Source organism: Ammospiza nelsoni, chromosome 2 (genome assembly GCF_027579445.1).
Source record: "Ammospiza nelsoni isolate bAmmNel1 chromosome 2, bAmmNel1.pri, whole genome shotgun sequence".
Taxonomy (NCBI): Eukaryota; Metazoa; Chordata; class Aves; order Passeriformes; family Passerellidae; genus Ammospiza; species Ammospiza nelsoni.
Genome location: NC_080634.1, coordinates 49836902 through 49853313, shown reverse-complemented (window position 1 = coordinate 49853313; position 16412 = coordinate 49836902). Strand labels below are relative to the sequence as shown.

At 40.9% G+C, this 16412-nt stretch overlaps 1 protein-coding gene across 3 annotated transcripts in view; it reads left to right on the top strand.

Moving 5' to 3' along the window:
• The first annotated feature begins 4654 nt into the window (after positions 1 to 4654).
• USP12 (ubiquitin specific peptidase 12) overlaps positions 4655 to 16412 on the top strand; it is a 32831-nt gene continuing 21073 nt past the window's right edge. The window contains exons 1-2 of one of the 3 annotated variants that reach the window (XM_059466042.1): positions 4655 to 4900; positions 15682 to 15762. In XM_059466042.1, coding sequence (XP_059322025.1) covers positions 4853 to 4900; positions 15682 to 15762 — 129 coding nt within the window. In that variant the 5' untranslated portion in view covers positions 4655 to 4852. Of the gene's footprint in view, positions 4901 to 15681; positions 15763 to 16412 lie in introns of those variants that run through there. The other 2 variants (XM_059466044.1, XM_059466043.1) reach the window with 2 other exon arrangements.

Genomic DNA, 16412 nt, shown 5'->3' with positions numbered 1-16412 from the left:
TTGTATTTTCTGAAAATGTACCTTCAATGTAATTTACAAAAATAATTTACTAATAGAGACATTTCACTGTCAGTCGGTACAAGATGGTTTGATAACATTATTTTCTAAATATATTTCCTGTTGTCTCTTCAGTTCCCCAGAGGGATCCAATTTCAGTTTTCATAATGTGTTAAGATTCCAGTTCTGTATAATTTATGTAGCACCAGGTTTTCTTGGAATTATGAGATACAGGTTGGGGAAAATTTCCTTTGTGTCATACTCTCTACTGCCTCACAGCACAAATCCTGGAACACCCATTGTCTACAAAGTGAGGTGCATTTCCGAAGCAAGGCTAGTTTATCTGTCATGAGAATGGTGGATGACCTTCACTGGGATATGTGTCAATAAAAATACAGATGGTGAATTCTTTTTTGCAAGGACAAAACCGCCTCCCCTCCACCCCCACTATTACGTCTGGATCCAAATTTAAGAGTTTCCAGAACAAGTGGAGAATTTACAGAATCTACAGAACCTACAGAATCATAGAGCCATTTAGATTGGAAAAAGACCCTTAAAATCAATTCCAAGGGTTTACCCAGTATTGCCAAGTCCACTCTAGCCCGTGTCCCTAACTGCCATATACACAGAGCAACCTGTTCTGGCCTCAGATCTGACTGTGCTAGGAGCAGAAGGTTGGACTGAAGACCTCCAGAGGCCCTGTCCAACCTGAAATATCCTATTACAGTATGCACTCTGTACACTAGTCCAACAACAGGTGTGCTATGTCTGCATGCAGGTAGTGCATCAATAGTCAGACCAGCTGGTGGTTTGACTGGCTAGTGGAGGGGTAAATAGACTTGTGGGACCAATTCTGTTGTCAAGCAACATTAATGAATACCTGACATGCCCCAGATTCAGCAGAACCATCTATAGTCACAGATGGGTGATACAGGCACAAACACACCTGTACCATGCCTACTCTTCAGTTTCTGAAGCCAACCTACCCACACACCCTAGAGTGAGCTGGGTGCTTGCCAAACCACAAGATTATGAAACAAGGAGAGGCACAGGTTAAGCAGCAGCAGTTTACCCTTGTTATATTATCTCTTTGCTCCCCTGTATCTCTGTACACTCGCAATATAAGTTTTTCAGAAGATAGAATGGGCTTTTCTCTTAGTGTCTCACATATTGACTGAGAAGGCCAAGTGCTGTGGCCTCTGACTTGTATTCTTAGATGTTGTGGCAGTACAAATGCTATGCAATAACCACAGCTTCATGCTCTGAGAGATTTTCAGGGCAGGGAAATAATTCTATCTGTTCAACTGATGTACCTCTGTAAGAAAAGAATCCATTCTTTAGTGAAGCCCTTAGGAAGTAGTGTAGGTGCCATTTCTCTTGGCAGCATATTCCAACCATTAATGTCTCCCACTGTTAAAAAATGTGTGCCATTTATAATTAAAACTTGTTTCATTTCAGCTTATAGGTATTTTTCATATTATGCCTCTCACTCTGCAAGATTAAAGATCACTGTAGACACCTTCCAGTCTTTTTGAAAAGTCAAGCAGATTGTGCTCTTTAAGTCTCTCAATAAAAAGAATTTTCTCCTGCCTCAAATAATTTCTCAGCACTCTTTTGACAACAAGGACACCAGAGGCTAGTGCAGTATTACCACAGAAATCTGTTCAATGCCATATCTGAAGGAAAAATAATGTCTCTTCCTGATTGCCACATCCCTGGCTCCCTTGTTATATAGGCAAGAATTCACTTATTTGCTTATACCATAGCATTAGACTGGCCCCTGGCCACTCTAAATTTCTTTTCAGTAACTGCTGTGCACACCAAAGCCCCCCATCTCTTGCAGATGTGACCTGCTCACTGTATTTTTAAGCGACTCTACTTGAGAATATATTGAAATATAATGTATCTGAATGGGATGAATTTACCAAACCATGCAGATCTTACGATGATCCGAGAATAAATTTAATTTCTCATTTAGCTACTCTTTCTATCTTGACAGCATATCAATTTTGCTTTCTCAGTGCTGAAAATACTAATGCCTCTATATGTTTTTCCTGTTGTTAGGAACCCAGTACTCTCCTGCCAGGCTTCCTGAGTAACTTTACCCTTCAGTGCTGCTGTTCATGGCATCCCATCTACCAGTTTCCTGAATAAACTTGCCTGATCCTCCAAATCCAGGGTTGATAATCTCCTCCACTCCTTCCTCAGCCTGCACAGGATCATGTACTCCACTCCTCAGTCTCTACAACCCAGGCTTTGATAACCAAGGGATTGATTACTACATCCCCAGTTTCTCCTTGGTAGAGAAGAGCAGATCCAGCTGCCAAACCATCCTGGGCGGCTCAGCCGCAATTAAGAAGTTATCCTTGATGCCTTCCAGAAATCTCCTTGATTGCTTGCATCCTAATGTGTTATACTGGCAGCAGATATCAGACAGGCTAAAATTATCCCCAAACCCATGGTTTGTGATCAAGGAACTTCCTTCTTTCTTATTGCAGTTCTCCTCAGCAGATTGGTGGCCAGTTGGCAAAGATGCTCTGGTTGCCTTTTGTCAGGCAGCGATACAAGACGTGGTGATATATTTTCTTAGGCCAGGTCAGTTACTGTGCTGAGCTATATGAATTACAGTCATTCTGTTTTCAAAACACGGTAGCCTCAAGCATACACAAACACATGCACAGTCCTGGTCTACCTACCCTGTTTTTCCTTAGTTCACCAAATATACTTAATTTTTGAATAATTCCAGTTGCCCCAAAGGGCTTGATGATGACAATTATGGGATGATTTTCAATTCTATTCCTTACTTCCTCATATTTCCCTCTAGCTTAATGGTTGATCGTACAGAAAGTGTTTTTGTATTTCCCCTCATTCTGCATGGTGTGAGTTCAGTTTGCTTATAACACAGCAACTCAGTTTACACAGAACAAAATCAGTCTCTGTGTATATTATTAATTTAGCACCCTCCCAGCTGCTCTTAGTCTCCGACCACAATTATCCTTACCTGCCAGATACAGGCCAGCACAGCCATACATTCTCCATGCTTATTGAAATATAATCCAACAATAACTGAAACAATTCTAAAATAACTGAATTTTTGCCTTGGAACTAGAGACAGAAAGATCACTTCACAACAAGTATATTTTACCTTCTTTCTCTAATTTATGGGCAGGAAGAAACTTCTAGGCAATCTCTGATTTTCCAGTTGAGTGCCTTTCAAAATTTCCTGCAGTGTTCTCTGGCCTGAACGGTTCCACTTGATGCCACATAATTGGTTCCAAACTGAATTATCTCCCAGATAACGGTAGCAGCTTCTGCAACTGTGCAATTGCTTTTTGTGCTTTTCTGCTTCAGGGAGACAGCACACTGCCTTATTTTTTTCTTGTCATGTTTTGAAATTTGGTCTACTCTGGATGATAGAGGAGTATCTGTTGTGGTGGGTCTGATTAATACTGTAAGGAATTGTTTTAGAGATGTTTCTGGCAGCAAATGTATTTCAGTAGATGAACTGCTGGATATCTGAAGGTTTGACACGTCTATCCTGCTAAATACCCATTCTTGCTTTTTTTTCTCAAAAATGGCCAATCCACTACTTTTGTTTCTATTCTTTCTCATTCCCCTGATGCTGTCCTCCCCCATGGTTTCTGTGGCAACAGTTTCAGAATATATTCATCTAAGAGGTGTTCATTTTCTCAGCTACTATACTTTTGAAATATACAATTTGAGATGACAGGTATCTTATAAAATGGTTTTATGTGATATAAAACATTTTCATGATATTTCAGGTTGCAATAGTGTTTATTTATAATACTTTCTAAAGTCATATTCTTTATGTTTCAGCTGAAGGAAAATTTACTATTCCATTAACTTAGTTGCTAAACAACATGTACTTCTGAAGATCATAGAAATTGAAATGATTTAATGTTATAGACATTAAAACACTTTACAGTGAATAGATGTATTTATGAACAAGACCTAGTGTGCATTGACATTGTTCTTAATGCATCTTGATCTACTAGATTTTTCCTATGTATGAAAAAAGTCAGGGTGGCAGATATCTTAGCTAGCTTTGTGCTTCTTTAGTGCAGGTATCAACACCTTGAACAAGTCATTCAGATTTCTTCTTACAATCTGCAGACAACCAACATGGCTAAGCTCTTTCTCAAGTAGGTCCCTCGGTTACCTGGTATGACTACTCTGCACATCAGCTTTATTTTCCCACATGTCTGAGGCTGGCGCGCTGTGGTCCCTTCTAGCCAGACCCTATTCTGTGGTCAGGTATTGGAATGGGTTGCCCAGGGAGGCGGTGGAGTCGCTGTCCCTGGATGTGTTTCAAGAGGCGTCCCGACCGGGCGATGTGGTTTAGGGTCACAGTGCTGGGTGGACTGAAGATCTGAGGGATCTCTTCCACCCTTGTCGGTTCGATGTCTCAGTACAAACTCTGGTGCCGCTGACGGATCTGGCGGTTCCGTGCGTGCCTCCCGCGGCGGCGGAGCTGGGCCGGCCCTTGCGGGGCGGGGCGGGGCGGGGCGGAGGGGCGGGCGGGAGCCGGGCGCTGACCCGGCGGGAGGCGGGGCCGAGCCGGGCGGGATCGCTGGGAGCGGGCGGGATCGCTGGGAGCGGGCGGGCGCGGGGAGCGGCGGGAGGGAGGGAGCGGGGCTGCGCGGCGGCGGAGCGAGCGGCGCGCCCGGCCGCGGGGGCCCCGCGCCGGCGGGGGCGGGGGGTGCCCCCGCCGCCTGCCTTCACTGCCTGCCTGCCTGCCTTCACTGCCTCCCTTCCTCCCTTCCCCTCCTGCTCCCGCCCGGCCCGGCTCCGCTCGGCTCGGCGCTGTGATTGGGCGGAAGATGGCGCTGGGCGGATGGAAATCCTAATGACAGTCTCCAAAATCGCCTCCATCTGTAACATGGTGAGCGCGGGGCCGGGGCCGTGCCGGCTGCCCGGGCTGGGGGCGCGGGGCCGGGCTGCGGGGGAGGCGGGCGGGGGCGCGGGGCGGGAGCGCCGCCGTGGGAGGCGGCTGGGAGCCGAGCGGGGTTAATCGGCTTTGGGAGACTCAGCCTGGATGCGGCGCCGAGCGGCTTGAAGCCGGGTCCCGCCTGCGGACGGGGCTGGAGCGCGGGGGCACCGAGCGCAGCCTTTCCAAAGTGTGCCGAGAGCGGGGACAGCGCTCCGGGGCATCGCCGTCGCTCCCATTGCGGGGGTGCGGGGGTTACGGTCGGGCTTGTGGAAGAGCCCTCCTTCTCCCGGCACACTCCGGAGCGTCCTTGCTCTCCCTCCGAGTGCCGCGCTCCTGAGCTGGGCTGGAATCGCCCATCCGCGGGCGGTGCTCCGGGTTACCCGCACACGTGCGCGCATCCCAGCGCGGCCGTGTGATCCGCCTGGGGCGCATCGACCCGCGTCCCCACAGGAGGCTTCTGCCTGGGATTGCTTTCTCATTGCTCTCTCTCTCGTGGTGAATTAGAGCCATAAACAGAAGCACAGATGTGATAAAGCTCTCTTGGGTTGTTTTAAAGAGGGGTGGGGAGCTCACTACATTTGCTGATGGAGGAGTGGTGAATTTAAGGAAGGAAATATATCCCTTAGTCAGTAGAAGTTAGTGCTTGTTATGGAAGAGATGTGCTGATGGTTCATAGCAGAAGTTCTTACATTTGTGCTCTCTTCTACCTATTCCATGGCCATGTGAAAGTTCTTGTTACCAAATATGTTTCCACAGGGGAAGGGAAAAGATGAATAAGGGGAAGAACACGCTCTGTCATCTACTCTGTTAATTTGCTCCCATTATTATATCTCATCAAACAGTGGGAAATGCTTACGTTTCATATTATTGGAAACTGAATTATGATTTTCATAAATTGTGCTGCAAAGAGGTTTGAATGTCTCAAACAGATATTTTAGAGGTGGCCTGTGAGAATTTTGAATGAATATCTGTAAGCTCATAGGATGGGATTGCTCAGGTGGTGTTTAGTCACTGGAATAATGGGGTTTTTTTTGATATGGGAGATGACATATTTTAGTTTGGAATTGGAAGAGTCTGACTTCTTAAATTTATCAGCTGTATATTTATCAGGTGTCATACTGACATCTTGGTGTGGCCAGACTGGTAGGACGTGTACCATGTGCTTCAGGAGTTTCCATTCTCTGAAGGCAGGTTTTAGGTGGCTGAGGAATCAGTGTGATTGTTCCCTGAGCTGGGGAGATCTTTTATTGCAATTCTAGCTGACATCTCTTCACCCAGAGCTGGCCGCTGGCCTTTGTGTCAACATAGATTCAGTGCTGGCCTTTTGAATTTGGGTCAAGTGTGAGACCTCACTGCTTGCTTCTGGACTGCATACAAACCATAGCTCTGGACAGGCAGATAGTTTGAGATTATTCTGTGTGTATGTTTATTAGAAATGATGTTGTGTCACTGAGATTCAGGTCAATCCTGAAAGAAAATTTTCAACCAAAAATCTTCTTATTACTGACTGAAGTGTCTGTATCCATAAAGCTGAAATTCTGATGGCAATTAAATGCTATCTGTCCAATCACTGTCATGTGCACTGGGGTGGATCAACTCCAGGCATAAGTTTTTTGCTGAGCCTTTTTGATCCATAAGCTTTAATAATGCTGTGATGTGGGATACCTAGCATAGGATACCAGCTGTAAAAACTTTTCAGCAGTTAATATAAGACTGTGCTTAAAAGTATATCTGTAAAGATAGTGTGAAGGAGCACGTAGTATTTACTGTGGTGTTGTTCAGAACCATGTGGTTGAGGCGAGGCAGATCTTTTTGACTCTAACAAGAGTCAAATACTTATGTTTAAGCATATGTTTTACAAAATTGAAGAGGATTAAAATTGATGAGTAATACTAATTTTTTTCTGGCAATGCTTCTTTGTGTCAACACACTTTGATAAAGTGCCAGACAACTACCTAAGAACTCTTACAAGTTTTTCTTGCCTTTTCTTGCCTGTTACAAGAACTTTCAGACTGTTCTGTGTCTTCTTGTGAAGACAAAAGTTCTTGTTAGTACAAAACCAGTAACAGGCAATTTTTGTCAAGAGACAGTTTGTGCCTACACAAACCTAGCATGCATATACACTTACAGTCTGTAACAGAGCAGTGTAGAACTGTATTGAAGAAACTCTTCCATTGCACTTCTGCTTTTCATTACTTCTTTTTTTTAATCCACATTCAAGTTTTGCTTCTGCTGACCCATTTGCATTTTATGTGTCTTACCACTGTTGTTCAAGCCCCGAATATTACAAAGTAGTATATTGTGTTTTATAGAATGGACAGGTTGTGTGAAGCGTGATAACCAGTATGTTTAGTTTATCTGTGGTACCTTTTGGGGATGATCTTCCAAGAGGACATCCTGTCTGTGTTGTTTGGTGCCTTTGTATATGCTGCATTTGTTCATTGGTCAAACACCTCAGTGTTGCTCCCAATGTTAACAGAGCTCTTTCTACAGTAATGTGTCCTAGTGTTGTTTTGCCTTTCAGCTTCCTTAAAATTCTTTGCTGTATATCACCATTCACATGCTTCCTTGTGCTGTAGTAAGTCTTAATTACAAAGCTGGAGATTGTGGAAAAGCTCTGAAAATACCTTTGCCCTTGAGTGCTTTAGCCACTGTTCTTGTTGCAAAATGGATGAGGTTAAAATTGTGTGGTCTACTTTTAAAAATTATTTTTAACATCTTTGCAGTAAAAGTAGAACTTGGTCTTTACCCTCATCCCTGAGTAAAACTGCAGTCAAAGCCGTACTTGACTGAACTGTATGGGATTTTTATGCATGGCTGAGGAGGGATAAAGTAACCTAGGCTAACTGCAATGAAGATGTGCCCCATGCTATACTCACAGATTGCATCTAGTACTTCTGCTTCTGTTGTCTAGAATCCAGGAAACGTTTGCTAGCAGTTAAAAGGCATCAGGTCTTTGAGTAGCTGAAGCAGAGAGAAGATAGAAATTACATTTGTAGCTTACAAGCTGTGAAAAGCCTCTAAGATGTCAGTCTCAGACATACACAAGGAAGTTGAAATGGCAATAGTGCTTGTTTTCAGTGTTTCTTCTACAAAGTGGTTGATGATGTTGGCACAGCCTGAAAAAGCATGATAATATTTTAAAACTATGCTAATCTAGAAGCTGTAGCCTTAGACGTCAAAATCTTCATGTTTTGGGTGTTTGTCTCTGTATTCCCTTCTCTGTCTGCCATCTCAGCATCTGACATGCAGGGTCTGTCACTGAATGTCTTCAGTGATTGTTTCAGCCCCCCAGCAGTGACATCAAATACACTGTTGGTGGTTAGATGTTGATTGTGTGATGTAACAGTGTGTTCTGCGGGAGAACCTCTGCTTATCTTACAATGCAAATTTTTGTTCTGTTTTTGAGAGGATTAAGACGTGTGGAGTCACTCTGAATGGCTGGCTGTTGTCCTTTTCCTGCCTGCCTCCCCTCGAGGGGCACTGCCACGAGCACACTTGTGTCCATTTCAGTCACGTTTCACAAGGGTGGAGATGTTTCAGGGGTACTAGAGCTGAAACAAGCATGTGTGAGAAAAGCATCTTTAGAGGAAACAGACCCTGGAAGTTTCCAGCTGAGGTGCACCTACCTTGAGTGTCATAGCAGAGAGGCTTTATAAAAACTCCCCGATGCAGGAACATTTTCTAGCTGACCGTGAGAGAGGTGTGCATTTATGGGCTTTCTTACTGCTTCAGGAATTGTTTGTTTACAGTCGGGTTTCAAACCTGATTGTGAAATCTGCCCTTAATGTAAATTGATGTTTGCCAGAGTCTGCAGCCAGCCAGCAATGGCTATGATGTACTCAGTCCTGTCCTTCTAATTGCACTGTCTTCTCTGAAGCACACATTATAAGACTTAAACATTAATTGATGATCAGGTTAACAGATTCCACAGGAAACTATACAGAGGGCCCATGCTGGAAGAAAGGAGAATTGAATTACAGGTAGGAAAGAAAAGTTATGGGAAAACGGCTTCAAAATGGGAGGTGATGGCAAAAAACCAAGACAACAGCAGAGAAGGAAGGGACTAAAGTCACACAGAGGAAACCACAGTATTGTGGGGTTCCTTTACCCGGCTGGCTGGCTTGCTCGTGTAGCACAGTTGGCAAGAGGGAACATGTGCTGTGTCTCAGCCAGTGCATTTCACTCTGGCACCATGACCTGCATCTGCGTGCTCCGGAGTGTTCAGACACGTGTCTGCTGTGGTGGCCCTGCTGCAAGCCCAGGAGTTTCTGGAGAAGTATTTGTTAGGCAGTTGGGGTATTTTGGAGAAGTATTTGTTAGGCAGTTGGGGCAGGAGCTTGCACCACAGTGAGGAAGTCCACTCATCTGTTGGAGTTCTTATCAGGAGACACTTGGATGATAAACATGACATTAAGATTCAAGCATTTGTCATCATCATTTTTCTAGCTGTAACATGCTACAATAAAAGATGAATATTTATATTTGGTCTTTTTAACACTAGGTTTGTGGCACTGTTCAGTGTAATAATTAATTTAGACAAATTTGTTTTTAATTTTCATCAAAATAGGAATTTGACTCTAATATAAAACAATTGTCAAATATGAGACACAAAGAAAAAATTCTCAAAGTTACCTAGTTGTCAAGCAGTATTTATACCAGCACAGGGAACAATTAAGTTGACATATTACTTACTTGGATGATTTACGCAAGTGTTCCATTTTCTTTTTACCTACACACATGTGTAGGTAATTCATCTTGCATGTTCTAAGCACAAGGAAAAATTAAATATGAATTTGGACTCTGGTCTTGGCAGCAGAATTTTTAGCTGTGTCAATGGGAACAACTGATCCTGTTACTAGACAAGGCTTGAATATTTAGATCGGTCAGTTATGTAGTCTTTGTATTTACTTTTTACATTCCTGAAGCAACCAATTTGCATTAAAACGTCTGGGAATGATTCTGTAAAACTGTGGCAAAAGGGGCTTTTCTATTCAAATTTCTTGAGGGGAAGAGGTGTATAAAAGCCCTGTGTAAGGGCTAACTTTTGTTTTCGTGGCATAGGAATATTGTCAGAGTAAAATGCTTTTAACAAGTGATTTGTTTCAGTAAGATCTATCTTATCTTTCAGTTGAGGAAAAAAAGAATCAAGATATTTTCTGTAGTGTAAAATCAGAAGGTTGTATTGACATAAGTAGACCAGACTAGGAAAACATTTTTTACCATCTTTAATAAACTCAAATTCTTTTTATGATTCCATGAAAATGGGAAGTTATAAAAGCAATATATTTGTTTTCTGGAAGTGGAATTATGTAAGTAATAAAAGCATGTGTGAAACACACCGGAGGATGCAGTTTATCAAAAACAACTATTGAGCAAACGTGTTTTCCCCACTCGCCCTGCATTTTGGGTAGTTAGGTGAATCTAATTTTTCTGAAATATTAACTTGTCTTTGATTCAGTACTCAAAAGGAATCACACTTCGCACTTACAAGGAAGTGCTGCTATATGTAGTTGCTTGAAGGAAAATACATTGTGAATGTTCAGTGGGGCTCCAGTAGATGGGTTCAGTAGACATACCTAATGTGAAGAGAAATTAATTTTGTATAATTTTCCTTACAGGCAGAAGTGTTTTCACTTCATACTCACAAAATCTTTTGTCTTAGCTGCACTTGATAAGAGTATATAGGACTATGTCTTAGACTGATTAATAAAATAACACTATTTTGAAGTATTTAAAAAGCATTAACTGAAACTATCCAAATATTTAATGTATTAATAATGCATATTCTTTTGCAAAGAAATGAACAACAAGGATTATTGAATCCCACTCATATTTCACTGCTGCTTCCTGGCTAGAAACAGTATCAAAAGAATTGTGTTTCAGTTTTGGTTGCCACTGAAGCAATAAATATAAGCTGATTTAAGATAGCTGTTCTCTTTGCTCTTAGTCCTGATGCATGTGAGTACACAGAGGTGTATGCATTCGCATATTCTGATTTAATGTAAATGGAAGAGTAGAATTCTGCATTTCTTCTTTAGCAGAGAATTCCTGTCACAGTGCATTGGGCTGTGAAATTCTGTATATCTTCACTAGTTGCATAGAGAAGGGAGAATCTTTCTAATACAGAGAATCTTTCTAATACAGAAGCACTAGTGAGTGCTTCTGTACTGAGATTTATTTTTGCAAATTATAAATAATTCCATTAATTTTACATTTGTTCAGGAACATTGCTATTCCTGATTACTGAGTTTCCCTTTTGTCACTAGAAAGAGTGATAGTTCTGTGTTGTGTGGTTCTTTGGTTCATTTACCTATAGCTAAGGTCATGTCTAAAAAATTTATCTTGCATATACCTGTGCAACATGGTTTATTTATTTGAGTCACCTTTAATCAGTGTTGTTCTTGCTTCTTGAGTGAGGTGGAGAGCATTGTAGGGAAGGATCTAGCATAGATCATGCATAGTGCATGTGTGAAGGGAGAAATGGATCTTCAGGATGCTGGAGACAAATGTAAGTTTTCAGAAAAGGAAATTGTTTTAAAGGTGAAATTCTGATTTTACTCAGAAAATGTACAGCTTAGTTAAAGTAGAGGGTAAAGGTGTTAAACCACTGAAAAGATGACCCACCAAGCTATCAAGTGATCTTTATTCTAGAAAGGGGTAGATCAGACCCCCAATCCAAGGCCAATAAGATGTGCAAGCTTCCAACACGTTAGGCCGGTTATGAATCAAGGCTTTGTAAGGGAAATTCTGCCTGCTAGGTTGGATGCTAATGACCAGGTAGGACACTTTTAAACTGCAATTGTTTGCCTGCTTGCTGACATGTTTTTAGGCAGTATTTTTAATGTAGGGTGGCATCTCAATTTAGCACACTTTGGTTTGCATTTTGGGAGCGGTCTTAGAGTGCACAAATTAGATGACTTTTGGAGGAAACTACATCAGACAACACAGATCAGCTGCAGCTGGTGTTCAGTCACAGAACCAGCCTGTAACTAATCTGGCAAGAATGCTCTGAAGCCCAAGGTGTGTATGTCAGATCCGAAGCACCAACTGATTTGTTTTACAGATTGGCTCCGGTTATCTTACCCCCGTGTCAGCTGTTGGTGTGTCTCAGAAGGACTAGTTCAACATGAAACACCACAACAGTGCGGCCTCTGAGGCCGTGAGAAAAGGCAGTAATAAATGGCATTTCATGATACTGTTTCAGCAAGTGAAAAACTAAACAAACAAAAAAACAAATCTGCGTTTGTTTGTCTGTGCTTTATTTTTTTCTGCCCTTTTCCATTGAAATGTATGGCATCAGTGGGCCTTTTAGTTTATTTTAGAAATTTGGGATGATGTATATTTATAAAACATGAAAATCAGGAAAATACAACCTTGCACATTTCAAAGATAATGCACCTTCTTATTCCACTGTATTTCCTGGGCTTTGATTCCTCTAAACTGAAATAAAACCCTCATCTACTTAGTGTCAAATGTGTTAATATTTACAAAACTAAAGCTCTTAAAAAAAAAAAAAAGTTGAGAAACTTACTTAAGGTACTTCCATGGTGAACACAGATTCTTATCCCTTCATTGAGAAATTAGCATTTAAGGCAAATGTTATAAATCCAATAGTATAGCTTTTTGCTTTAACTTGACGGAGGAGATGAAGCAATTTATGTTCAACTGATTTGAACATGATTAAATAAAGGTTACTTTACTTACCATTTTGAAGAATGAATTCTGTAGTAGTTCAGTTTTACACCTAACTTTCATTAGGTTTGTGAAGGTTTTTGTGTAACTATTGTTAATTTAAAGTAACGAATAAAAAGCAAATCTTGATTTCATATTTTGTTCTTGTAAACAGAACTTAGTTGCAGAACTTGCCCCATTTAAAGCTATTTTTTATCTACCATAAGAAATGAGTGTTTTGTCTGCCTGCAGTATTGTGTCTGTGCTGGAAGGGGGTCAATGTCAGGCAGTGCTTGGTTGTGCAGCTGTACAGCTTTTACACTGATGCTATGCAAAAAGTGGTAAATCCCAGAATTACAGCAATATTATCATCATCTTGAACTTCTGCTGTGCCCCTGTTGCTTCTCATTTCTAGATAATGACCATGTGTGCTTCCCCTCAGAAGGACAAGGGAAATAGGAGGTGGATGTGCTGACCAGACTTGATGATGTTCCTTTCTGTCCCCTGTGTAATACCAAAGCCAGGTTGCAGTGTGGAGACTGAACATCTGTTGTATGTGTTATTAAGTGAGGCCCCCAAAAAAGAGTTTATTGGGGCATTTTCCCTGGGGATCCCAGTTAGGTGGCAGAGGAATAAATTCTCTACTCCACAGCATATAGCACAGCCTGAAATTTCCCTGGTCTGGTCCCCAAGTCCAGTAACTCCAGCTTGGCCGATGAAAAGAGAGGCACTCCCACTTCTGCCCTAAGCCTGCTAATGTCCAAGAGATGACACAGTACCATAATAGTTGGTGCTGCTGCAGTGCTCTCCCCCTGCATCTGTTTTTGCATAATGGAACAGTCAGCTGGGACTGATGATGTGGACTGTAATCATGACTGGGAAAGACTTTGAAGCAAGGGATAATTAGGTTTTAAAATAGCTTTTATGGGTCAGTTGTGAACATGCATTTCAGTGTGCTCTTGCTGTGTTTCTGCTCTTTGCAACCAGTACACTGTGCACAGTATCAATGATTACTTTGGAGGGAGAGATAGCATCCTTTATGACAGACAAAAAGAGAGCTGCAAAAGGAAGTCTGAGTAGCTCGGGGGGTTTTACACTGTTGTAAAACACCCGTGCTGGTTTGTAATAATATTCACAAACAACTGCATTTAAACATAGATGATGCCATGCTTTGAAGTCATGTGAAAGTCTGAGCCTTGAATGAAGCTTCTTTGAGTAATCAGAAAACCGTGACGATCTGGTGCTATCTCAGCATGTCTTTCTTATTGCCAAGTCAGATCTTTATTGTGCTACAAAACTAAATACAGTGTTCAGGTCTGCACAAACAGAAACATCAATGTTTATAGCATAATATTTACCTTTCAAAGATGGAGTTAAGTAGCTACTCCACCCTGGCTTTGAAAAGAGAAAGAATTTCCTTAAACCTGCTCTTGAATTTATTTTTAAAGAGGTAGAGATTTTAACAATAATGTAAAAGTCCCCCACAGTTCCGTCTTTTTCATAGTTTATTTTTAATATTCACCTTGCTGGAGTTTGTGGGTGCATTTAAATAAGGCTGCAAAACTAAATATTCAGAATCTCAGAGTGCTTTAATCTTAAATGAAGGTTTATACCCCTTTCCCTCGCCACTCTAATCTCCATTTGAAAACACCTTCTAAAGTAATAAGCCCTGCAGTTAAATCCTCAGGAAAGGAGAGGCTTTATCAAGCTGGGTAATTGGAAGGGATGTGACAGCAGCCAGGGCTGTGCTATGAATGGAGCAGAACTGTGTTGTGTCAAGCATGGAATTTTCCTGGCTTTTGCCCTATTCTGTTAAAGTTGTCACCTCCTCATGGGCCTTTGAGCACATGCTTCCAGTTTCAGAACTGCTAAGGTAGTTTGTGTAAAGTTCTGCAGTGCCATGCCACATCATCATTTCATTTTAATGGTATACATTTTAACACAGTTCTAATATTCATTCTGTTTCACTTCTCCCTGTCTGTTATTAATCTGTGCAATACTGTGTGCTGGTTTTAATGCAGTCCATGATTCTGATGTAATTTCATTGTTGTAATATGTCATGTAATGGCTATTTGCTATATCTTGGGTGTAAAAAATGACCTTGTTGGGATGGAGTTGTGCTTGGTTTTAAGGTTCTTTGCTGTGTATTATCCTCTGTTTTAGCTGCACTTACACCAGTTGGAATATCCATGCTCATGTATTAGTCTCACTGAGGATATATACAAACAGATATAAATATATAGATACCAGTTTTGTTGAGTGTAAAAAGTTGTATACATTTCCATTTCTCTAAAAGCAATCAATGTAAGAGCTCATCCAAAGCTAGGGGTTTTATGTTCTCTGAATTTTCCAGCATACAAGCTTTTCTGTCTCTAAATAAAAAAAGAAAACAATGCTTTTCTTTGAAACACAGTGTTTACTGCATCAGTTCAGTCAGCAGCCACAGAGTAACCAAAGAAACATTCTCTGACTTCTTTTTGAGGATCAGACCAAACAGATTTTTGGGCAAAGGCTGCAGCATTTGTAATGCACACCATCACTAGCTGTTCCGCATTTTCTTTTAGTTTTACAAAGTTCAAGGCATTTAGCAAAGCACTTTGAACAACTTATATTTTGAGTGTAGGTGAATCAGACCAGTCTCTTTGCTTCCTGTGAACAATCTGCATCTCTTAACTTTTTCTGGAACGTGCTTTACAGTATGAAAATTACTCTTCTTAGAAGGAGCTCACCAGTTGGCCTTGCATCCTGTGTCTGACCTGCTTTGCATTAGTGCAAGTGTTACTAAAGTAATTTGACTCTGGAAATAATAAGTAAAGAACATTGAAGCAGTGTAATTGCGTGAAAATACATAAAAAGTGTATAACTTTAAGATGCTTTTGAACAGCAAATATTTGGAAACATGTCTTAAGGTAACTTTTAGTTATAATCAGGTGTTTTGCAGGGTTTTTTTAATGGATGGTTACTTAGTTTTGTTTGTTTATCCTTGCTGAAAAACTCTTTTCCACAGCTGTTTTCACTGTTGCCACACTAATATTTTGCTGCTTTTGATTTTTTCCTAGGGCGCCAATGCCTCAGCTTTGGAGAAAGAGATTGGTCCGGAACAATTCCCAGTCAATGAGCACTACTTTGGTTTGGTTAATGTGAGTCTCAGACTGTAACTTACTGCTTTGGAAGGACAGGAATGGATTGGTTAAACAAGACTGGGATGAGTGAATACTTAAAATTCTGAAAGATACAATCACTGAATATTCATACTATTGAAATGTGTTTCAGTATTTAGTGTATTTGTTGAAATATGCTACTGGATTGCTAAAATGGGCTCTCTATTGAATACTTTTATTTAATTTTATTAGTTGTAGAGTAATTCTTACATCACTTTAATGTTATTAAAATGTGTAAGTCATAAAGAAGGCTATTTAAAATACGTAGCTTGTTGTTCATAATGTGCCAATAAAGTAAAATAAATACATTAAAAGAAAAAAAAATCTTATGAAAGACTATGATGCTAGGAAGTATTTATATTAAGATAAAAAAAAAATACAGCCCAAAGAGGGACACAGAAAAAATATATTGGACTGCTTGAACTCAGAAAATATATTGGACTCCATTTTTAAGGAATGATTTAAACTTTAATTTCTGATATTATGAATGAAAAGTGTATCTTGTTAGAAATTGAATTATACTGATGTGAAATATTAAATTAACTGGGCTTCAGAAATGGCATAGTTAAAACAGGTTGATTTAACCAGAGCTATTGTCTTGCTTTTCTTAATGGAACTGATTATTTAAA